Here is a 25,393-nt window from a genome sequence, read left to right as displayed (position 1 = left end):
CTTGGTTTTTGAGACCAAGTCTTGTTATATATAGTTTAGGCTGGCCATGAACTGGCTACCCTGGCTTCTGCCTCCTCAGTGCTGGGATTATACTTGGATGTCACCGTGACCAGCTCTTGTATGTTTTGTTAACTTTCTTTTTTTTTTTTTTTTTTTTTTTTTTTTTGGTGCTGAGACTTGAAGCTAGGCCTAGTGCACACCAAACAAGTGTTTTCTCACTGAGCTACACTCTGGAAGTTGATAATGTTCCTAAGATACATCTGAGAATGTAGAAAGCTAGAGAAATGGTTCCGTTGGTAAAGTACTTCACAAGCATGAAGACCGAAGTTCAGATTCCCAGAACCCACATAAAAAAGCCAGTTCCAGTGGCACAAACCTGTAGGCTCATCACAGAGATGAGACAGGAGCTTGCTGGCTAGCCAGTCTAGCCAAATTGGTGAGCTCCAGGTTCAGTGAGAAGACAATCTAATGTTGACTTCTACCCTCCACGGGAGCTCACATACCTGCACTTGTGCACACAACACACACACACACACACAGTTAAAGATATGTCTTAAAAATTACATTATTCACAAGTAGTCGTATAAATCACATCTCATAGTTTCTTACATTTGCTCCTGTATTTTGTGTGTGCTTTTCCTGCGTGTGTGTGCGCCACATGCATGATTGGTGCCCGCAGAGACCAGAAGAGGGTATTGGGTCTCCTGGAACTGGAGCTACGCTTGGTTGGGAGCCACCTTGTTGGGACTGGGAATCAAGACAAAAAGTTCTCTTTACCTCTGGGCCATCTCTCCAGCCCCCTTCTCATTTTTTTAAAGTTTAGTTTACATTTATGGGTGTTTTACGTGCATGCATGCTTGTGCGCCTCATGTGTGCTTGGTGTCCTTGGGGGTCAGAACAGGGCGTCAGATCCCTGGAACTGGAGTTACACATGGTTGTAGCTGCGGTGCTGGTGCTGGGGTAACCTGGGTACTGTGGAAGAGTAAAAAGTGCTCTTAACTGCCAAGTTACCTCTTTAGCCCCAATTTTTATACCTTAGAGATAAATTTATTAATAAGATATTGTGTTATGTGATTATACCTCTTCTTTTATTTTTATATTATTGTGATAAAACCTGACATGAAATCTATCCTCTGAATGGACTGGTTTTACTTTTGTTTTGGAGACAGGGCCTAAGCTAGTCTTGACCTTTATACGCTGTCTCAAATTTGTTTAGGTGAATAATATAATACAGGCAGAGTACTACACTGCAGATCTCCAGGCATCCTCATCTTTCACTCCTAAAGCTAATCAGGTGGAATTTGCTCATTTCGTTTTGTTGTTGTTGTTTTTAAAAGAAAAGATATTGAGTACCCTGTGAGGGTGCAATGGTCAAGGCAACAAAATAAGAGAAGCTTCTCCCAGCTCTTTGTTTTGAGACAAGGTCTTGCTCTATAGCCCAGGCTAGCTTATAACTTATGTGTGCCAGCAATCCTCCTGCCTCAGCCTCCTAAGCGTTGGGATTACAGGGATGTGCCACCATGTCCAGCTTTCATGGTACCTTTGTTACCTTGATTAATAAATCGCTTGGAGATATTAAAATTAATTTTCTAATTATATCCTAGAGACTTTATTATTTTGTCTTTTATACTTCGGTCATTTTGGTTTTTCTCTTTCATTTGGATAAGTTTTACAGGTTTTTAAACTTTAATGTGTGTGGTATGTATGTAGTACAATCAAGGTCTTATATGTCTTTGGTTGTCCTCAAACTTGCTGGGTAGTCAAGAATAACTGAACTTCTATCTTCCTGTTTCCGCTTTCCAAGTCCTGAGGTTGCTGCTGTGCACTCCATTCAGTGGTGGATTGAACACAGCTTTGTGCATGCTGGGCAAGTATCCTGCCAGCGGAGCTGCACCCCCTGTGCAGGTTTAAATACCTTCTGCCTGAGGACGCTCTAGGTCCCAGCGCCAGTTATCAAAATGACTGTTCTTACCTAGTGCTCAACAGTCCCATCATTCGAAATCACGTGTGGGTTTATGGGTGTTTTTTGAATCAGTTTCATTGTGTAGCTAAGGATTTTCTGTCTTTCTGTATCTTCCTTTCTCTACTAAAATATCAGGCACAGGGGCTGGATACAAGTGCTTGTTGTTCCACAAGCCTGACAACATGAGTTTGGGTTCCCAGACCCATGAAACCAGGTGCAGTAGTACCAGTGTCTGGAGCCCCAGAGCAGTGATGGGAGGCAGAGACAGGAGTCTGTGGCTGCTTGTAAGCCAGCTAGCCTAGCATACACAGTGGTGGGAAAACCTGTCTCAAGCAAGGTGGAAGGCTAGGACCAGTCCCTGAAGACTGTCCCCTAACCTCTGCACACATGCCACATTGGCACAGCCCAGTGTGCGCGCACACAGTATTAAACTCCACCATTAAGTTGCTCCAGGAAAAGAGCAGGGAGAGTCTGGATTGGGATGTTATTGCCATAGATCAGCTTGGGAAGAAATGGCATCTTGAGAATATTGCTTTCCTGTCATGAGTGCGGCTCATTTGTTTCTTTAATTTTTTTCCCCTTCTTTTCGAAAGGGTTTCTCTGTGTAGCCTTGGCTGTCCTGGACTTGCTTTATAGACTAGACTAGCCTCTAACTCACAGAGATCCATCTGCCTCTGCCTTCTGAATGCTGGGCTTACAGGTGTGCGCACTGCGCGCAGGTTGTTCTTTAAGTGTTAAAAATAACTTGGTAGTTTTCTGATTATATATGGTCATGGTTTGTCAGATATTTTTGGAGGGTACTTAAATGTTACTGTCACTGTAAATAAGTTTTCTGTTGTTTATTTTCTAGTTGTCCATCAGTGACGCATAAAAAAGAATATTTTGCATTGATGTCTTCTAGCAGTCCTTCATAAATAGCTGCTGTACCAAATTACTACAACTTGGATACTTAACAGGTAGTTTTATCTTACAGTTCAGTACTTCAGAAGTCTGAATGAGCTTATCTAGAATAAGACCTAAGGGTTTTTCAGAGTTTCATTTTTTTCTGCTGGTTCTAGGGAAAATACATTCATTGCCCTTGTCAGCTGCTTGTAGATGACCACCACATCCTTGGTTTGCAACTGCTTTTGTCATCAAAGCCAGTGACCTTGGGTGGAATCCTTCCCAGGTTGTCAGCTGTCTGGTCTGGATTTTTCTCTTCCACTTAAAGGACACTTGTGATTGCATTGGCCCTGCTTGCATAATTCAGGAAAGTCTTCTGTAGTTTCTTTCTTCCTTTCTCACCTTGATGTTTCACCTAAAGATCCTACTTAAAGCATCTGAATGCCTCATATGTTTTGCAAACTCTAAGACCAGGTTTCAAAATTAAGTCTTCAGTTTAGAAATGAGTTGGGGGCCAGATGTAGGGGGGGCGCTCCTTTACTCCTGGTACTTGGGAAGAAAAGGCAGGAAAGTGGCAGTGAATTGGAGATCAACCTGGTTGACATAGTGAGCTCTAGAGTAGCCAAGGCTTATTACACAGAGAAACCCTGTCCAGTCTGCCTACTCACTGTGCAGCTAAAGTGGGCCTCAAACTCAGCAGTTCTTCTGATTTAGCTGCCCAAGGCAGGAACCACCATACCCAGCACTTTTAGTTGTTTTGAGGCAGGATCTCTAAATCCCAAGTGGACCCTGAACTCTTTATATAGCTGAGGCTTGCCTTGAATTCCTGATCTACCTGCCTCAATACCCCTCCAACTCCAGTTATTTCATATTGTGTTGGAGGCTTAAGACAGCAAAATCAGGTAAGAGAAATTATTCAGATGCACAAGGTTTGGAAAATTAAAAAAAAAAAAAAAAGTATACTGCCCTTACCTGGAGATGATGTGGAATTTATCTAGAACACATAAATAATGACCTAAATAACTAAAATGAAAAAGAAGTCAGGCTGGCCTGATGGCACATGCCTGTGATGTGACTGCCCGAGAATTGGATTCAAGGTCATCCTCAGCTACAGAGTGAATTTGAGGCCCAGCTGGACCATGTGAGACTGTTTCCAAAACAGCACTTGCAGAGGAGAGAGCGTTTAGTAGGATAACTGTACAGTTAACAAGCACAACAAATTGTTTAACAAAAACGCCTATGTAAGGAAGGGGATGGCCTTATTTATAGTAAAGCCAAAAGACGAAAATTGTTAGGAATTTTAAAACATAAATGAAGGAATCTTTAAAACTCTGCTATTACAAAAATCTTTTTAATCAAATGCAAAGTACTTTTTTTCAGGATAGAATAACCTAACACCCTTAAAACATTAGATTTACATAAGTTAACACACAAATATAATCGAGTCTCAGTAAAGAGAGAAATGAGGCTTTCTGGCGCTACACATGTTGATTCTAAAGTTCACACAGAACAAACAGAAATGAAACCAGGTATGGTGCCATACACCTGTAGTTCCAGCACCTAAATCCATAACTGGCAGAGGAAGAAAGTAGTAAAGATCACAGTAGAGACCAATGAGAAATAGAAAATAAAGCAATCAAGAAACAGACAAAATCAAGAATTGTTTTTTTTTTTTTTTTTTGAAAAGATGTGGAGGTCAGAGTAATACTTGAAGAAATCGTTCCTTCCACCATGTGGGTTATGAGAATCTAAGGTCATCAGACTTGGTGACAAGTACACTTAATCACTGAGCCATCTTCATAGGCCCCTGAAAAGATGTTTTTAAAGTTGACAGTCTCTTAGATGAACTAGGAAAGTGTCTTGGTTACATTTCTATTGCAGTGGCAAAATACCATGACCAAGGCTTATTAAAGAAGTCATTTAATTTGGAGGTTCATGGTTTGAGAAGTGCATTACCAGCATGGCGCGAAGCATGGCAGCAGGCAGGCAGGCTTGGTGCTAGAGCAGTAGCTGAGAGCTTTCGTCTGATCTCAGATTGGAGGCAGAGAGAGATTATGTGAGCTGGAATGATGTATTAGAGCCCACCCGCAGTGACACCACTCCAGCAAGGCCACACCTCTTCCAACAAGGCCATACCTCAATTTTTCTCATGGTTTTACTGAAAGAATTTTATTAACTACAAGAATTCAAATATATGAGCCTTTGGGGGCCATTGTTATTCAAACCTCTAGAAAGAAAAGAGATTCAGAAAACTAAGGAATAAGGGAGGGACTGTATAACTGACTATAGAAATAAAAGGATTTTTTTCCTGGTCTGGCAGTACAGGCCTCTAACTTCAGCTATACTGGAGATTGATGCAAAAAAAATTGTGGATTCAGGGCCAGTCTGGGCTTCAGAGTAAGTTTAAGATAAACCTGAATAGCTTGATAAGACCTGTCTCAAGATGGAAAGTGAAAAGGCTTGTTGGATGTTGTAGCTGATGTTTGCTACTTTGTGGGTTCCTTTTTTTTCTCTTCCACCCTCTCCCACCCTTATTAACTCCCTAATACTAGATAGGAGAGAAAAAAAGATAGAGGGGAAGGGGTCAATTAGGGGCATTAAGTTTCTTGGGGCAAGTTTCACCTTGGCTGTCAGGATATCTAATTTCTTCTCATTTCTTTGCATGCAACTACTTGGGCAACAGCACCCAGCCAACAACAGGCATCCTGCCTCTCGGGGCCCCTAGCATTTATATATCCTCTGAAAAGTTTCCAGAATTTCAAAGTCACATACTATCTGCACTGGAAAAATTATGCCCTTGATAGAGCACAAGGCAAATCATAGTCACCTGCTGTGAAGCAGCCTGTTACCCCATACCTTGGACTAAAACAAAAACATATTCCCATAACATTTCTGTGTTTTTTAAAGGAACCAAAATTATAAAAACTACAGGCTGTAGTTTAGTGGCAATATACTTAACTGGTGTATGCAATACCCTAGGTTTTGTCCCCCACCAAAAGCTGGGACACAGGGGAATAAAATGCTTTTTATAAAAATGCTATGAACAATTGTACAATGACAACTGTGATTTCAGTGTGTCCCTAAGAAGTTCATATGGGGGCTGGAGAGATGGTTTAGTGGTTAAGAGCATTGACTTCCCCTCCAGTACCGAGATTCAGTTCTCAGCACCCACATGATGGCTTACACTAACCTGTAACTCCAGTTCCAGACAATCTGCTGCCCTTTTCTGGCTTCTTTGGGCACCAAGCATGCACATGGTGCACAGGCATACATGCAGGCAAAGTGCTCATATGCTGAAGAGATGGCTCAGAGGTTAAGAGCACTGGCTGCTCTTCCAGAGGACCTGGGTTCAATTCCCAGCACCCACAGGGCAGCTCACAACTGTCTCTTAACTCAGCTCTAGGGGATTCAACATCCATGCTTACATGAAGGTAAAACACCAGTGCACATAAAATAAAAATAAATATTTCATTTCAAAAATCTTTTCTAAAATGACAGCTCAGGTGTAGGTACTGTAATTTCTCGTTTCTCGTGTGAGTGTTGAGAGGTTGGACCAAGTGTCAGGGTTATTGCAAGAGAGACTTCATGACTTATGAAGGTCTTTCTCATGGGAATGTGTCTGCCCATTTTTTCTTTTCTGCATGAGCTTATTTCCATCTTGAGGGGCCCACCAGAAATTGAACAGATGCTGGAGTATGCCTTTGACCTCCTGCTTTTCATAATTATAAACTCAAACCAACCTTTCCTTTGTAAGTTACCTGGTTTTAGGTATTCTGCCACAACAACAGAAAGTCTTAACACAGTTGATAATATAGATCAAATACTAAGATCTAGAAATGTACAGTTACTGGATCAGGAAAAAATGGAAACTTTGAACAGATTTAGAATTAGTAAGTAGATTGAATCCTTAATCGGGAGTGTTCTTAGACACCAAGAAAATCTCAGGACCAGATGGCTGCTGGTGATTTGTACTGTAAGTTTGAAGAATTATCCCGAGGTCCAGCCGATCAGATTCCTTTCCACAGGAGAGCCTGATGTGCAGTGCTCCAAGGCTGCTGCCACTTCTTGGTAATGCGCGCAGCCTGCTGCTGCATGTGTTGCCCTAAGGGACCCTGGAGATGTATTTTGTGGATATCAGTGTGGATCTAACTGTCTCTAACCTAGGTTTCAGACATGTAGGTAGGGTGCCTTTGGGCACAGTGGCCAGGTTTCACGTGAGCCAGGTCTTCATGTCCGTCTTAACCTAGTTCCCGAATAAGGAACATTTGATGGAGACCTTGTGTGAGCCAAGTTCAAGGTGTTCCAAAAGATCCACATCTACCAAGTTTGATGCAGATTAATTTGAAGATATGGTAGCTGAGCAGTGGCTTACATTTGGTGACTTCGGGGTCAGAAATGTCCCCAGTGGTGGTAGCTTGGACAAGTGGTCTCCGCTGCGTTGAGTACACACCCTACCAAACCATATCCAATAGTTAATCTCACATCCAGTTAAAAAAAAAAACACTAAAATCATCTCCAAACTGTACCAACAAATCATATATATGTTAAGAGTAAACACAGTATATGTAAAGAACTATTGCTCAGCAAATTAGGAATACCTGGATTGAAAGGGCACCGTAGGTTGAGAATCTAGTTTAGTGCTTGCACTCTTTGAAAGGCCCTGGGATTGCTTTTATTCCAAAACAAAGCATAACATGGGCAAAGGATTCAAATGGACATTTTTCCAGAGAGGATACACAGTGGCTAGTAAACACATGAAAAAAAGTGCTTGTTTTCATAACTTGTTAGAGAAATGCAAATAAAACCAGGAGAAATAATCTCACATCCATTAGGGTGGTTGTTATATTACCAAAAAAAAAAAAAAAGAAAGAAAGAAAGAAAAGCCAGAAAGTAGCAAGTGTTGCTAAGGGTGCTGAAAATTTAGAAGAAGCCTTGTTCATTATTGGTAGCAGGGTAAAAATAGCATCATAGAGGACAACAGTATGATAGTTCCTCAAATGATAAAAAGAATTACCATATGCTCCAGTAAATCCATTTCTGGGAAATAGCCAAGACAATTGAAACGAAGACCTCAGATGTATTGGTTAATTAATTTTATTTAAAAACTTTTGAAATTGTTTTCTGATACACTGTATTTTTATTCACATGAATGGATTGTTTCTCAGCCCTCTGAAGAGGGCACCAGATCCCAATGAGATGGTTGTGAGCCAGCATGTGGTTGCTGGGAATTTAACTCAGAACCTCTGGAAGAGCAGACAGTGCTGCTAACCTCTGAGCCATCTCTCCAGCCTGAGAATACATGAAAGGTTGGATAGATATACTTCAGAACTTCTTGTTTTATCTAGCAATAGTATAGGCCAATGACCAATAGGCCATGTCTGCAAAGGACCAGATAGTGGATGTTGTAGGCTTTACACAGTGGTGGGTTCAGAGGTTATTCTCCTGTGCTGTACAGAAGCAACCGTAGTAGTATGTGAACATGCAAAACAGCACTTATCAAACAGGCCTCAGTGGAGACTGGGCCTGAGCCAAAGCGTACCCACTGTTCTTCCGGAGAACGGTGCTGACTTGTCCTCGTAACGTTTCTTAGAGAATGATTCCTATCTCTATGTTACGTTTCTCTCATTATGTCTTATACCTTATATGTTGGATGCTAGAGTTGTCTTTTTTGAGGACAAGTAAGTGCTATAACATTTAAATTTACCATATGGGAAGGTGCTATTGGGCTTAAACTTAGAGCTTCTTGCTTGTGTCTCCAGCCCTGATCTGATTATGTTTCTAAAGCCTAGTTGCAGCTCTGGTATTATTATATACTATCTTTATCTTATGCTTTTGCCAACTGAATTTTATTTTGGATGAGTTTTTGAAAATTTTTTTAATTAAAATAGAATTATATCATTTTCTCCCTTCCTTTTCCTCTTTTCAGTTCCTCAAATAGATAAGCTCTTTTTAAAATTATTATAGTCTGTATGAACAATTTTATTACATTTTGTTGTGTGTGTATACTCACAAATACACACGTGGAAGTGACAGAACAACTTGCAGGAACTGTTTCTCCTTCTACGTGTGGTTCCCGGGGATTACACTAAGTCCTTAGGCTTGTCTGAAATGCCTTTATCTGCTGGGCAATCTCACCTGGCCCTGAATTTTAGAGGCATTTTTGTCAAATTTTGTAAAATATTTAGTATTTTAATTAGAATTTTGTTAACACATATACTCATTTACAAGGAACTGCTATCTAGACTTTTCATTTAAGAGCATGAAATGTTTCCCTTAATTTTTTGTTTTTCTAGTAGTATTTGGTCATTTTCTTCATATCACGTGTATGTCTTTTGTTGGGTTAATTGCTGGTTGTTTAATGCTCTTCACTGCTTTTGCAACCGAATGCCTTTTTAAAGCCGTATTTTCTAGTTAGTTATTACTACTGCATGTTGATGCATTTGACTTTTGAGAATTTCCATTATCTGTTATTTTTCCGAAGTTTTAATTACGTAGTGATATGATTGATTTTCCTGGATTGTGTTAGTGTGTAATCAAGTTGTCGTCATATAAGAATAAAATAATCCCAACCGTTCTATTATTTCCCTTTTTTGCCAGGACAAAAATGGCCAGTATGAGAGTGGAAATGAGAGAACAGTCTTGATTTTGCCTTTATTTTTAATAGATTCACTGTTAGTTTAATAGATTCATTATATCAGTTTTAGATTTTTAAATACTTCTGGTTTGGTGGTTTGTTTTTTAATATTTACTTGTTTATTTTGTGTGTGTGAACATTTGCCTGCATGTTTGTGCACTGTTGGTGCCTGATGTCTGCAGAGGCCAGAAGGGCCTGTTGGATACCCTGGAATTGGAGTAATAGAGCCAGCTTGTGGGTGTTGAGAACCAAACTGGGTCCTCTGCAAGAGCAGCAAGTGCTTGTAGCTTTTTTTTTTTAATTAAATTTTTATTTTTTTTACATTAATTACATTTTATTTGCTTTGCATCCCAGCTATAGCCCACTCCCTCATTCCCTCCCATTCCCATCCTCCCTCCCTCATCTCCTCCCATGCCCCTCTCTAAGTCCACTGAGAGGGGAGGTCCTCCTCCCCTCCCATCTGACCCTAGTTTATCAGGTCTCATCAGGACTGGCTGCAATGTCCTCCTCTGTGGCCTGGCAAGGCTGCTCCTCCATAGCAGCTTTATTCGTAATAGTCAGAACCTGGAAACAACCCAGATGTCGCTCTACGGAGGAATGGATACAGAAATTGTGGTACATTTACACAGTGGAACACTACTCAGCAATTAAAAACAAGGAAATCATGAAATTTGCAGGCAAATGGTGGGATCCAGAAAAGATCATCCTGAGTAGGTATCCCAGGAGCAGAAAGACACACACGGTATATACTCGCTTATAAGTGGATACTAGACCCATAATATAGCATAAACATACTAAACTCTGTACACCTAAAGAAGCTGAACAAGAAGGAGGACCTGGGGTCAGATGTTCAGCCCTCACGTAGAAAGACAAATGGGATGGACATGGCTTGTAACTTCTAAGTCAGCTCTGCAGCTGCAATAATGGTTTGAGTTTAGGGCTGGAGAAGTAGCTCAGTGGTTGAGAGCAAATAGTGTTCTTGCAGAGTTTAGTCCCTAGCGCTCATACTGGGTGGCTCACAACTGCCTGTAACTCCAGCTCCAGGGAACTACAAGACTCTGGCATCCATGGGCATCTTGCACTTACCGAACACAGACACGTGCACATGCGTGTGCATACACATATTTATGTATATGCACATATATATATATTTATATATATAATATATATAATATATATACATAATATATATATTACTATACATATATAAATTAATTTAAAATAAAATTTTAATTTATTAAAATAATTTAAAGTAATTTAAAATAAAATAATGATTTGAGGGTTTTGTTTTATTTTGTTTTTTGTGTTTCAAGACAGGGTCTCACTAGGTAGCCCTGGCTTCCTGGACTCACTTTGTAGACCAGGATGGCCTTGAACTCACAGAGATCTGCTGCATCTGCCTGCCAGAGTGCTGGGATTACAGACATGCACCACTGCACCCAGCTAATGGTTTGAATTTTATTACACATCGTTTTAAAAAGACATTGATGTAAGTAAAGTGTGAACCAAGAAATTCAAGGAGCTGAGTGTAATGGTTACTACTATAATCCCTGTACGCAGGAGCTAGAGTCAGGAGAATTGTGAGTTTTAAGCTGTCCTGAGCTACATAGTAAGACCCTGTCTGAAAAAGAAAAACCAAACAGTGGGCTGGAGAGATGGCTCAGTGGTCAAGAGTACTGACTGCTCATACAGAGGACTTGGTTTTAATTCCCACCGCTTATTGGCTCCCAACCATCTGCAGCTATGTTTCCAGGAGCTCCAACGTCCTCTCTGCCCTCCGTGGGCACCATCCAGGCAACTGGTGCACGTACATGCGGACAAAACATTCATAACATTTTAAAAATCTAATAAAAATGATAACAAACCAGAAAAGAATAGCAAAACTAACCCAACTGGGAAAGGGCGAGGAAGCCTCTTGTGTGCTGGGAATGTTGTACCCCTTGATTTGGATGTTGTTCAGTGTAAAGTATATAGATAAAACTGTTTGACCCACCCCCCCATAGTCACGATTTTTGTATAACATTGCATAAATGCTATATCTTGGTACATACAAAAATCTTACTTTAGTTATCTGGTCAAACTTGTTTTTATTAATTAAACTATTTGGATGATAGATTAGTAGTTTTACTTAATTTGTTCCAGCTTTATATTTCTGGGATAAGTTATAGTTGATCACAATTTTAATCCTCTTCAGATATCATTCTTATATTCTTTAACATTTTTATTCTCATTTAATACATATTGGTTGAGCTGGGCATAGTGGTGGGCGCACCCTTTTAATCCTAGCACTAATGGTTAAAAAACTAATAATAGCTTGTATTTGTCTGTTATTTACAATTTATTGAGAAAATAGCCAATCAAATAATTATAAAGTGAGTGTTAAATTGTAATTATAAGTATTCCAATTGAAATCTATTTGTTCTTATAGCATTATGGGGTAACTTTATTGAACTCAGTATTGTTTATTGTTTGTACTCCTCTTTTTGCACTTGTGTGATACTATTCCTGGGTAGGTATGAACAAATGTCCATTCACCTCTCACCTCAGATAGAGAACTGACAATTGATCAAAGTGCCACTTGGCGAACCAATAACTTTATTGAGGTTTTTGGGAACATGGATGAGAGGTTACTTACAGGAAGACAAATGACTACACTGATCACTAAAGCTCACCCCAGCAGGGCTGGAAAGCACGTGGCACATTTCAACAAGTTCAAAAGTAGTCTTTCTGGGCTGCTCAGGTGGTCTGATTCAGAGTATCTCAACTGTGTGTGTGCATGTGAGGGGGTGTGCATGTTGTCAGGAGGAGGGATCTACTGACTGGTCAGTTTCAGGAGCTTCCTGAAGTCGTTGAGTGTTTATTTCCTGAGCGTAACAAGCATCCCTGCAGGATAGAATGTTCTACTTCCACTTAGAACATCCTCCTGTTTCACCTCTTTTTTAACATCCTGTGTCTTAAGGAACTGGATTCTCTCTAAGATGGATGGTTTGCTGAGGAAATTACTACATAACAGTACCCTATAAATATTAATGTATTCTTTTACATAACAACCAGATGAAGTGAGCAGGCTTTTCTTTTACAAAAACAAAGGTGGGTTTTTTGAAAAGCTTTTAATACAGATTTTAGTGTAGGTATTAGGTATTAAAAGAGAGAAAGACTGATGGTAGTTGATAGTTTTATACACCAACAGTAGATGTGGGCTTCTCAGAAAAGAGTCACCTAGGAAGACCTTGTGTTTATTGCTGAAGACACTTGTTTTTTATTGTTTTGTTTTTGTTTTTCAAGACAGTCTCTGTGTAATCCTATCGGTCCTGGAACTCTCTGTAGACCATGCTGGCTTCAAACTCTGAGATCCACCTTCCTCTGTCTCCCCGAGTGCTGGCATTATAGGCGTGCACCAACACACCTGGCTAGTTTAGGCATTTTCAAGCTTACTTTTATAGCTTTTTAATTCCTGAATTCTCCTTTGATATAACATGTAGGTTCTTTATATTTATTATCAGTTGTTTTGCTTAATTTTGCCTGTTAGATATTATTGAAACATAACCTATTTGTAAAAGGCTGAGAATTACTTGACTCCATTTTTACCGTAGATTTTTTTTTTAAAAAAAGAGACAAACCTATTTTTTTTTTTTAAATAAAAACAGTAAATGGGCTTTAAGACTGATAACCATAATTAATTCAGGAATACATTTGGACAGCTGTTTTTCTACTTTAAGATACAGAGTGTTACATGTCTTGTCCTAGTTTCTTTTGCTGTTGCTGTGATACAATACCCCGACAAAAGTACCTTCAGGGAGAAAGGGTGTCCAGTCCATCATTTCAGGGAAGTCAAGGCAGCAGGAGCTTGAACTGGTCACGACGTGGCCACAGTCAGAAAGCAGAGGGAGGAATGTGTGCAGCCACTCAGCGCCCTCTCCACTCACCGTCCTAGATCCCTACCCCAGGCAGTGTCCCACACGACGTAGATGTATCTTCCCATTTCACTTAGTGTAATCAGGGTTCTCCACAGGCGCCTACAGCCTCATTCCCAACCCATTCTAGATTCTGTCAAGTTGAGAATTAAAATAATTAACCCTCACATCACTTTTTTCCAGAAGATAAAACGTGATAGTGTGTGTGTGTGTGTATATATATATATATATATATACACACACACACATATATATGAGCGTATAGCGTTAATGAGAGTCCTGTCTAAAGTCCCTGTCTAGAAATTGTTTGCTTGGTGTTTGGCTTGATAGGGAGCCCCTTGTTTCTGGTCCCAGTTGAGCTCTATGAAGTTATGGTGTTCATGTGTGAGGCTTACCATTTTGCCCCATTTTCCCCACTGACAGTCACCTGGTGAGGCTCACAGAGCTCTGCTGTGTTTCCAGGAACAATTTCCTAAAACCTCCACTTTTAGCAGAAAACTAGAGTATGCATCTGACTGTGACTTTGCACCAAGTGTCTTAGAATAGTCTTTTTGGCAGTCCATCTTCTGATATTCTGAAATAGCTGTCTTGTTACAACAAAACGAATAAAAGGAAAGTTTGACCTAGAAAAGAAGGTAGTCCTAATTCGATAGATCTAAAAAGTATTTCATGTATTTCAAAGAAAAGGAGCCCCCTGCATCCCCCTCAGAAAAAAACAGTTCCATTTCGTTGTCATGTCTCTGTGTTATTACAGAAGTTGATTTATTTATCTATTATTTACCGGTTTAATTTGATTTCAAGACCTTCTGTGTAACCTGGCTTAGATCTCCTGTGTGGACTGGCCTTAAAGTCACAGAGCTCTTCCTGTCTCTGCCTCTCAGGTGCTGTTGTACCACTAGGCTTGCCTTAGGTTTTTGTTTTGTTTTTTTAAGATAGAGTTTCTCTGTGTAGCCTGGCTGTCCTAGAACTCAGTCTATAAACCAGGCTGGCTTCAAACTCAGAAAACCGCCTGCCTCAGCCTACTGAGTGCTGGGATTAAAGGTGTGTGCCACCACTGCCCTGCCATGCTAATTAAAAATTTTTAAAAGTACCTTTCTTTTGTTGTAATAATTATGTATTTTCTAGCAACAGTCCTTTCCCTATTAGTTTGTTGTTTTGTTTATAATTTTGTATTATGAACATAAATATGGAATACATGTATAGTGTGTGGTCACATGTGTACACATGATGAGCTGTGCACACACACACGGAAATCAGAAGACATTGCATATTCTGCTATATGTCTTACTCCTTTGAGACAGGGTCTCTCAACTGGCTGGAAGTAGGCTGGGGGCCAGAAAGCCTTAGTCATTTTTCAGTCTCTGTCCCCAGCCCCCAGCACTATAATTGAAGGCATGTAGCCACACCTGACTTCTTATATGGGTGCTGGGAGCTGAAGTTAGGCCTTCAAGCACAGTGCCGTTGCCCACCAAGCCTTCCTCCCCAGCCCTGTCTTAGTATTTAAGCTTATTATGACCAATGGCTAAGCTTTTCTATTACTTAAAAACTCCTTAAATAGGGATGATGAGATGGATTAGTGGGTAAAGATGCGTAGCTACTTCCAAACTGACTTTAATCTGATTCCCAGCATACATGTGCTGGGAGGAGAGAACTGACTTTTACAAGTTGCCTTTGGAGTTACACACACACAAGCAATAAACAAGCAAACAGATAAATACTAAAAAGTCACAGGGGATGGCACAGGCCTTAATCCCAGCACCCTGTAATTCCTGCACTTGGGAGTCAGAGGTAGGCAGGTCTCTGTGAGTTCAAAGATAGCCAGGGTTACATAGGCGACCCTATCTCGGAAAAAAAAAAATTAAAAAGGAAAAACAACTCTTCTTAGAAAAGATTTCTCTTTTTATTATATGTGAATGAAAGTTGCCTGTTGTTTTTCCTGATAGTTCTAGGAATGTTCTCCATATTTCTTAAAAAAAAAAAGTAACATTTCAGATCGAATATAGAGGAAGCCTGTATTATTTAACAGCCAGATCATGATATTCAGGGGTAGTCTTTTTTGTTACTTTTCTTTCAATGACTTTATTTTTCTTTTCATTTGGAGAATTTGGGCATTCTTTTTTTTAATATAATTTATTTTTATTTTCTGTGCATTAGTGTTTGCCTACATGTAAATGTCTGTGTGAGGGTGTCAGCCCTGGAACTGAAGTTATTTACAAAGAGGTGTAAGCTGCCATGTGGGTATTGGGAATTGGGTACTGGTCCTCTGAAAGAGCAGCCAGCTCTTATCGCTGAGTCATCTCTTCAGCCGCTAGACATTCTTTTTCAATTGGCCTAAAATAATAAGATTTCCTCCTAGGACCCTGGCTGGTAGCAAAGGTCTGTAATCCAGTTACTGAGGAGGCTAAGGCAGTAGGATCTTGGTTTCAAGGTCAGTTTGGAAAACTTAGTGGGACTCTGTCTCAAAATCAAAGTTTTAAGAATGTAGCTTACTGATAGAGCACTTGCTAGAGTGTGTGAAGCCCTAAATTAATTCTCAGTACCATCAAAAATAAAGACTACCCCTGAGTATCATGATCTGGTTGTTAAATAATAATAATAATAATAATAATAATAATAATAATAATAATAATAATAAAGGCTTCCTCTATATTCGATCTGAAATCTTACTAAGTCAAGACATAGTTCAAATAAGCTTCCTTTAATCGTTTATTCTTTTCATCATTTGTTTTTTGAGACAGGGTCTTCCTATGTAAACTGTGCTAACTTTGAGTTCACCATATAGCTCAGGCTGGCCATAAACGCAGTCAGTGATCCCCCTTCCCCGGCCTCCTATGCTGGAATGATGGGTTGCCTTGCCTCGCTTGGATATGGTTTTCCAGTTTGTTTGATTCACTACTTTTCCATTGTTTCTTTTGGAGACTGCCTCACTATGTAGCGTAAGTTTCCTTCACACACACAAGAGCTGTGCTCCAGCACACCGTGCTTCATGACTGCGCATGCATAGATGCTCTGCACCAGCTTAGCTTTTTGCCTACTTGTGTTCTGTTAAAATGTCATACCTTCTTTTTTCTGTGTAAAAGACATTTTTCATCACTTCCCAAATTGTACTTGTGATTGTTATGACTCTGATTTATCTGAAGTGGATTCCACTGGTCAAACATGAAACATATTGATAGTCATAAGGGTTCTGAAATGCCATACTGTGCTGGGCTGAACGTGCTAAGTGTTTTTAATTTATGCCTTCACATTGGTGCTTGGAAAAAGAGTCATCACTCTCAGAGGTAAAGACTGATTCGTTGTTTGGAACCCTCGTGCGTGCGTGCGTGCATGCGTGCATGCGTGCATGCGTGCATGTGGTTTGAGACATTGTCTCTTGATTGTCCACTGCATGTACCAGGCTAGCTGGCTCTCAAGCTTCCAGAGATTCTCCTGTCTTTGCTTACTATGGAAGCACCAAGGTTACAGATAGGCACTACACATGGATTTTAGTTTAAAACTCAGGCCCTCACAAGTGTGAGGCAAACATTTTACCCATTGAGCTATCTCAATAAGACAATTCTAGTTACTGAGTTAAAATATGACTCAATTTAAATATCACCATTTTCAGAAAGTAAACTTTTAGAACAGTATAGTGTGGCCTGTCTCCAAGTATGAATATGATATAAAAAAATGTATCATAAAAATGGAATGGTAAGCTAGATATGGTATGTCTGTGATCCTAGCACCAGACACAGGAGGTTCATGAGTTTGGGGTCAGCTAAGGCTGTATAGTGAGACCTAGGGTCTCTAGGGTTCTCTAGAAGAACAGAATTTATAGAATTAATATATGTGTGTATATAATTTCTATATATGTATTTATAAAGGGGATTTATTAGAATGATTTACAGGCTGTGGTCCAGCTAATCCAACAATTGCTGTCTACCCACAGAAAGTCCAAGAATCCAGTAGTTGTTCAGTCCACAAAGCTGGATGCCTCAGCTGGTCTTCAGTATACACCAGAATCCTGAAGAAGTAGGCTCTAATGCCAGTAAAGGAATGGACTAGTCAGTGAGAGCAAACAAAGAGCAAAAGCTTCCTTCTTTTATGTTCTTTACATAGGCTGCTAGCAGAAGATTTGGCCCGATCTTCCCACCTAGAAATCCAGATTAAAAGTGGCTTTTCCCACTTCAAATGATTTAATTAAGAAAAGAATCCCATCCAGGTGTGGTGTGGCTCATGCCTGTAATCTCTGCACTCTGGGAAGAGGGAGGTGGATCACTTGGAGTTCCTGGCCACCCTGGTCTACAAAGCGAGTCCAGGACAGCCAAGGAGACACAAAGAAACCCTGTCAAAAAAAAAAAAAAAAAAAAAAAAAGAAAAGAAGAAAAGAAAAGAAAGAAAGAAAAGAATCCTTTACAGGCATGCCCAGCCATTTAGGTTTTAGTTAATTCCAGATGTAATCAAGTTGACAACCAAGAATAGCATTTGCAGGTTCACCTCTTGTCAACTTGACATGATCGTATCTCTTAATGTCATTCTTACCAAATGAAAACAATAACCATGTCATAATTACACCTAACATGATATAACTATCCCATATACAATCACAAAATGCATTGTATATTTAGCCAGATTATAATTATGCCTAACATGACAATAGAACTATCCCTCATTCAACTGAAATACTTCTGACTTAGTCATCCTTCTGTGACTGTGAAGAGACACTGTGACCACAGCAACTCATTCATTGGGGGCTTGCTTACAGTTGGCTTTGTCCATTTGCATCTTAGTGGGGAGCGTGGCAGCACACAGGCAGACATGGTGCTGGAGAAGTAGCTAAGAAAGAGTTCTGCATCTGGACCTGCGGGGAGCAGGAAGAGAGACACTTGGTTTGCATAGGCATTTGAAACCTTAAAGCCTGACACATACACACACACACACACACACACACACACACAACCGCAAACACACTTTTTCAACAAGGCCACACCTCCTGATCCTTCTATCAAAGAGTTCCACTCCCTGGTGACTAAGCATTCAAATATAAGAGCCTGTGGGAGCCATTCTTAGTCAAACCACCACACCTTGTATCAGGAAAAAACAGAGGGGCCTGTAAAGCAGTAAGTCTTGCTCTGCAAGCCAAGGACCAGGATTCATCCCTGGAACCTGGGTAAAGATGGAAGGAAAGAAGCAGCTGCACAAAGTTGTCCCCTGACCTCCATGTTTGTGAGGTGGCAGGTGTGTCCCTCGTCCTACACACTTGCACATGTACACTAATAATAAGTGTTGTTGTAAATCCAAATAGAGCAGGGAAAGGGGGTTATGATTCATCTGAAACAGCTTTTTAAAAAACCGTTCATAGGTCACAGCTGTCTTTCTTCAGCTCAGTGGTTTCAAGATGGCTTGAGCTGTGCTCTCTCCGGGTGAAAGCTAAGCAGTGTGACAACTTGTTAGACAAACTGTTCTAGGCTGGAGCCAGATGACTATGCAGCATGCTGTCTTGCTGGTCAACCTTTGCGTGTGTTGTGGATGTTCTCTCTTTACTGGATTTTTACCTCTGCACAGGGAATTCACCTACTGGTGTTCTTTGGGTTTCCAGTGTGCTTTGATCATCACACACACACACACACACACACACACACACACACACACACACACCGTCACTTTTCCATTTATCATCCAAGCCTAGGCCAGGTCCCTTTTTTTTTTTTTTTTTTTTTTCCCACAAGCCCTTTGCTAACCATCACTTTTTTAATATCTGTTGTGCTGAGTTTAGAGTCTGTTGAAAAAAGGGGGAAATGGGGCCATTTACTTATTACTCACATAAATCTTTAGCTAGTTAAAAATTATGTGGATTAGCTGGGCATGGTGGCGCATGCCTGTAATCCCAGCACTCAGGGAGTCAGTGGTTCTACAAAGCGAATACAGGACAGCCAACGCTACACAGAGAAACCTTGTCTTGAAAAACAACAACAAAAAATATGTGTTTTAAATGTCACCAGATTTGAATGTTAAAGCAGTCTGTTGACTGAAAAAAAAAAAAAAAGAAAAGAAAAGGAAAGGAAAGGAAAATAAAAGAAGCAGCAAAACATGTTACTGAGGCACCTTTGGAGCAAACAGTGGCTGCTTGAGTCAAGTCCTTTACCTCCTTAATAAATAGGCTGAGTGATGCAAAGTACCTAACTCCACTAATGGTTGCCCTCCTCCTTTTTAGGATCATGGCTGCTGTTCCTCTGAACAATCTACAAGAACAACTGCAGCGTCACTCAGCCAGAAAACTTAATAATAAACTCAGCCTTTCAAAACCCAAATCTTCGTAAGTATATCCATTCGCGTGTAGGCGACAGCCCAGGTGTCATACAGATGGAGCTCTTGTCTTTCAGCTCTGCTTGAGAGAGGGCCCATGTGTCGCTCGTGCTTGCCTAGAGCTCGCTGCATAGGTTAGGCTACCTGGCTTCCCACTTGCAGCAGTTCTGCCTTCTCCTCGCATGTGCTGGGATTACCACACCCAGCTTCTTCCGGCTCTTTCATTTTACAGAGGAGCTGCTTTTCCCACTTTCCAAAAGCATAGTAGAGTACGTGCTAGCAGATCATCTGGTGTGATCGCTCTAGCTTTACATGTGGCCTAGCACATGCTTATTTGTTCAGTAAAGTTGAATAAACAAGTAATGAATTTTCTTGTAAATTTGGACAGATATTGTACTTTAATATAATTTCATAGGCTCCGCAAAACTGTATAGGGAAATGACCACTCTCTAGTTCTGCTGCTCCCTACAAGCTCTACCCCAAGTTCCTAAGGTGCCTAGGTGTTTAGGTTGTGCCTCACCACGTCGCAGGCACTGCTCCAGGCACCTGGCATTAAAGTTGCTTTAAAGTCACTACTGACCTTCATGTCATTAATTTCAGACAGCCAGGACTCTCGCCTCCTTTTATGTCCTTCAGATCTCAGCAGCTTGTTTTTGGGTTTTTGGTTTTTTTTGTTTTTATTTTTTAAACTCTTCTCCCTTAAAAGTTTTTGTCAGAGTAGGAAAAGCCACGCCGAGCCTCTTTTTTTTTAAAACACATTCTGTCTCTTCTGAAGGTGATATTAAGGGCTGCCAGCTTGAGAAATAGGTGTGTGACTGGCCGGGAACTCTCAAAGCCCAGTTATTAGCCTCTGAAGGGAAGGATTGCAGCAACGGGATAGATAATGTTACCTGGTGAATTTGCAAAACCGCACAGGGAAATGGCTTCTGTGTTCATTTGTAATGCAATTAATGTAACTTTTTTTTTTTTGAGACAAGGTTTCTCTGGGTAGACTTAGCTGCCCATGGACTCGCTTTGTAGACCAGGCTGACCTCAATCTCACAGTGATCTACCTGCCTCTGCCTCCCTGACTGCTGGCTTAAAGACATGTGCCACCACACCCGGCTTTAATGTAACTTGAATTTGAAAAAAAAAATGTTTTATAGGTGAATGAGTTTGTTAAAATGGAAATGGAGGCTGGAGAGATGGCCCTGAGGTTGAGATCACTAGCTGTTGTTCCAAAAGTCCTGCGTTCAATTCCCAGCAACCACACGGTGGCTCACAACCATCTGTAATGAGATCTGGTCCCCTCTTCTGGCCTGCAAGCACACATGCAAGTAGAATGCTACATACATAGTAAATAAATCTTTGTTAAAAAATGGAAATGGATTCATCAGGGGCTTGATTGTACTTTATGATAGAATGCTTGCTTAACATAAATGAGGCCCTGGGTTCAGTCCCCAGCACTAGAAACAAGTTATTTCACCAGTTTTTCTATTATTTTTCAGAGGTTTTACTTTTAAAAAGAAAACATCAGAAGGCGATGTGTCTCTTACCAGTGTGTCTGTGGTAAAAACACCTGCACTGAGTGAGAAAGATGTGAATGTGTCTGAGGCCTTTTCATTCACCGAGCCTTCACTCCACACACCAAAGCAGCCACCGAGGATCGATGACTTCTTTAAAACGTCTGGAGGACAGCAAACCAAGGGGACCTGTTCCGAAGCTTCACTGCCGGATGTGGCACAGATTCCTCAGGAAGTGTTACGTACTACCCAAAAAAACTCCACTGCAAAGAAACCCAACGTTGCTGTCTTCAAGAAATTAGACTTTAGTTCTTCGCTAGATTCCCTCAATGATTGGGCTGACATAGACGACTTTGATATTTCAGCATCAGATGCATTTGTTTCACTGACCAAAAATCCTGTCACAAGAGTGAGCACTGTTCAGAAATCGAAAAAGATTAAGAAAAACTTTTTTAAACCACCACCTCATAAAACAACTACAGCAAAGGCTGACTCGACTCCTTTTTCCCATGAAAGCCTGCAAGTGGATTTAACTAAGGAACAGGAGGATGAGTCAGAATGCCTAAGTAATGATGTGATTTGCATCGACAATGAACCTGCTTCTGAAGAGCTCATGAAGAAAGATACTCAGGAAAGTCAGTGTTTGAAAACTCATTTGGAAGTTGAAAGAGGTAGCCATTATCTCATTTTCATTTCAGCGTGTTTACAATACTTTTTAATTTAAAGCTAAGTATTGGGAACAGTGATAAATATAATAGTTTAGCTCTATGATTTTATACATGAAGAAAGTAAGGTCTGCAGAGATTAAAGTCAGTGTCTGGTGATAGGATTGGAAGGTAAGATGAGCCTTTATGTGTAATTTCTTAATGGCTTGCTATTATAAATAGCAATATTGATAGTAATTTCTAATTATCTTGTTAACTGCAGTCATGTATCACTTTAACGACAAGGATATGTTGAGAAAACTACGTCATTAGACTGTCAGGCAAACATAGTGCACTCAGTTTAACCTGGATGGCAGAACATGCTACCTATACATCTTCGCTCAGAGGCTCCAAAGTATGCATCTGTGAGTACTGTAGGTGTCTGTACCACAATGGAATATATTTGTATATCCAAACAGTTGTAGCTACCCAAAAGGTACAGTAAATGCAAATGTTACATTTTTTCAAGAATGAATAGAGAACATACTGTGAATGGAGCTGGTAGAACTAGGTAGACGCTTCTCTGAGTCACTGGAAAGTGACTGGAGGCTTAGGATGCTGCAAGCCGTTTCACTATGCTATAAACACTGCGCTTAGCTATAGCAAACTCATAAAAATTTACATGTCCTGAAAATTATTTTTAGTTCATTGTCATTTTTAAGCTTTAATTTTTTAATTCTTGTAACCGTACTTAGCTTAAGCCATTGAAAGCATTGATTGTAGAGCTGTGTAAAATATTTTCTTATTTTATGTTGTGCCGGTTAGTTTTGTATCAACTTAAACAAGCTAGAGGTTTTTTGTGAAGAGGGACTCTTTACTTGAAAATTCTCCCACCAGATTGACCTGTGGGCAAGCCTATGGTGCATCTTCTTGATTGATGGTTGATTTAGGAGGGCATGGCTCACTGGGCAGTGACACCCCTGAGCTGACGGGTACTGTAAGAAAACAAGATGAGCATGCTAATAAACATTGTTCCGTGGCCTCTGCAACAGTTCTTGCCTCCAGGTTCCTTCTGTGAGTCCCTGCTATCACTTTTCTGATGGTAGACTACAAGTTGTAAAATAAAAAAAACTTTTTTTTTTTTTCACTAAGTTGCTTTTGGTTGTAGTGTTTCATCAAAGTAATAGAAACCCTAACTGAGATGTATGTGTATAAGTGTTTTAACTGTGTGTGTGTGCGCACGCACCTGTGTACTTTGTGCCTTCAGTGGCCAGAAGAGTGCATTTTCTTTTCTTTCTTCCCCTTTCCTTCTTTTCCTCCCTCTTTCTTTCCATTCCCTTCCCTCCTTTCTCTCACCTTTTCTTTCTTTATTAATGTTCTTTAAAACTAAGACATTAACGTGAACATTAGCTTAACATAACCTCAAAATTCTGAGCATCATTGTCTTCTATCTCTTGCCACTGGAAGGTCTTTGGGAACAATAACAGGAAATAATTCTTTCCTAGGAATTCCTTTTGTTTGTTTTCTTTTTTATTATTTTTATTTTATGTGCATTTCTGTTTTGCCTGCTTGTATGTGTGTGTGACCTGGAACTGGAGACAGAGAGTTGTGAGCTGCCCTGTGGGTGCTGGGTCCTCTGAAGAGGACTGAACCTGGGTCCTCTGGAAGAGCAGTCAGTGCTCTTAATCTCTGAACCATCTGTCCAGTCCTGTATTTGCTTGTATACTCTCCCTCCCTCCCTGTCTCTCTCTCTCTCCCTCCCTCCCTCTCTTCATCCCTCCCTCCCTCTTTTGTTTTTTGTTGTTTTGAAGCATGGTTTCTCTGTATACCTTTGCCTGTCCTGGAATACAATCTGTAGCTCAGGCTGGCCTCAGACTCAGAGATCCGCCTGCCTCTGCCTTCAAAGTACTGGGATTAAAAGTATGTACCACCACTGCTGGCTTTTTTTTTTTTTTTTTTTTTTTTTTTGAGTCAGATCTTGCTCTGTTGTTCGGCTTGGTCCTGGTCCCCTGTACTCAAGAGCATTAACCCCCTTCTTTTGTTTTTGGGATTAAACCTAGGGCCTTGATACTAGACAAACTATCACTGAGTTATAGTTTTCAGCTTTTTAGTTACTATTTATTTTGTGACAGAATCTCACCACAAATTGTCTACATATGCCTTAGGCTTATAGTCTTTCTACCTTAACGTTCAGGATAGCTGGAATTACAGGCCACTCTTCTGCCTCAGCCTCCTTAGTAGCTCATATTACAGGTATATGTTACATCTAAAGACTAAAGTTTTAAACACGCAGTTCCACTAAAATTGCCACACAATAAGAGAAGGCAAAAAAGTGATTAATTAAAATAATAATAATAATACCAGCAAAACTGAAGTTTAATCTGTTGTGTTGCTATTTCTCAAAAGAATACTGGGCAGAGAGCAGCAGGAGAGATGCTCTTATAGCTAGGACAGCTCTGTGATAGAGAAGACGGTTGATCTGTATAGTAGCGATGTGTATGCCAGCTGTGGTGATCCTGGCATGGAGAGGTGGAGGCAGGAAGATAAAGAGTTCAAAAGTCTAGGCTATGTAGCAAGTCTCTGTCTCAAACCAAACAAACAGAAACAAAACAAGCCCACAGTGTTTGTTCTATAATATTAGGTTTACCTGCTGCATATTACTCTTACTTAAAAATGAGTAGAAAACAGAAGAAACAAAGCCTGAGTTTTGTAGTATAACTTGAGATGGGTATTGAATTCCCTAAGCAAATCTTTGGCTTTAGTCCAGCTTCAGTCCTATAACAGTTGACGCACTTATTTATTTAAAAAAAAAAAATCAACATTAACCTGTACAAAACTCCTGTCAAAAATGTTCTGATTGTTTATTATGAGTTGACCGAAAAAGCACTCACCCATAAGAACTCATGCCTTTCCTGTCTCAATAATCATTAAAATAATCTGGGCTGGTGGTGGTGCACTCCTATAATCTCAGCACTCAGGAGGCAGAGGCAGGTGGATCTCTGTTACTTTGAGATCAGCCTGGTCTACAAAGTGAGTCCAGGACAGCCAAGACTACATAGAGAAACCCTGTCTTGAAAAAACAAAACAAAAATAAATAAATAAATAATCTGTTTATCAACTTTTTCTTTAGATAATAGTGAAAAGAACAATATAGATGAAGTTGAATTACATGATGACGATGACTATGATATAGATTTTGTTCCACCTTCTCCAGAAGAAATTATTTCTACTGCTTCTTCGTCTTTGAAATGCTCCAGGTAAAATAGTTAATAAAAATGTTCTTGTTTGTTTCTAAGATGCCTTAAGTAATGTAGATTAGTTATATAATGTCATTTCTATATAAACATTCTTTGTGCTTCTGTGGTTTATTTTGTATTCAAATGAAAGCATTCAAGAAATTGTTGCTTATTTATTTGATTGCTTAGAAACCATTCTTAGCTAGGCTTTGTGGCTCATGCCTTTAGTTCCAGCACTGGGGAGGCAGTATAGATGGATCTCTGTAAATTTGAGGCTAGCCTGGTCTTCATAGTGAGAATCTGTCTAAAAAACAAAAACAACAAAAAACTTAC

The 25,393-nt window shown here is 40.1% G+C and overlaps 1 protein-coding gene and 1 non-coding gene across 2 annotated transcripts in view; both read left to right on the top strand.

Moving 5' to 3' along the window:
* The window catches only part of Blm (BLM RecQ like helicase), an 84,372-nt gene that overhangs the window by 2,472 nt on the left and 56,507 nt on the right, over window positions 1-25,393 (top strand). Inside the window, exons 2-4 of the mRNA XM_055623623.1 lie at window positions 19,587-19,688; window positions 21,166-21,851; window positions 24,955-25,081. Coding sequence (XP_055479598.1) covers window positions 19,591-19,688; window positions 21,166-21,851; window positions 24,955-25,081 — 911 coding nt within the window. The 5' untranslated portion in view covers window positions 19,587-19,590. The remainder of the gene's footprint in view (window positions 1-19,586; window positions 19,689-21,165; window positions 21,852-24,954; window positions 25,082-25,393) is intronic.
* On the top strand, window positions 6,838-6,969 carry LOC129688773 (small nucleolar RNA SNORA70). The gene has a single exon (XR_008721993.1). It is a non-coding gene; the product is annotated as a small nucleolar RNA SNORA70 (small nucleolar RNA).

The sequence above is a fragment of the Psammomys obesus genome, unplaced genomic scaffold, assembly GCF_907164565.1.
Source record: "Psammomys obesus unplaced genomic scaffold, mPsaObe1.curated_primary_1811, whole genome shotgun sequence".
NCBI lineage: Eukaryota > Metazoa > Chordata > Mammalia > Rodentia > Muridae > Psammomys > Psammomys obesus.
This window is presented reverse-complemented; position numbering and strand designations above follow the sequence as displayed.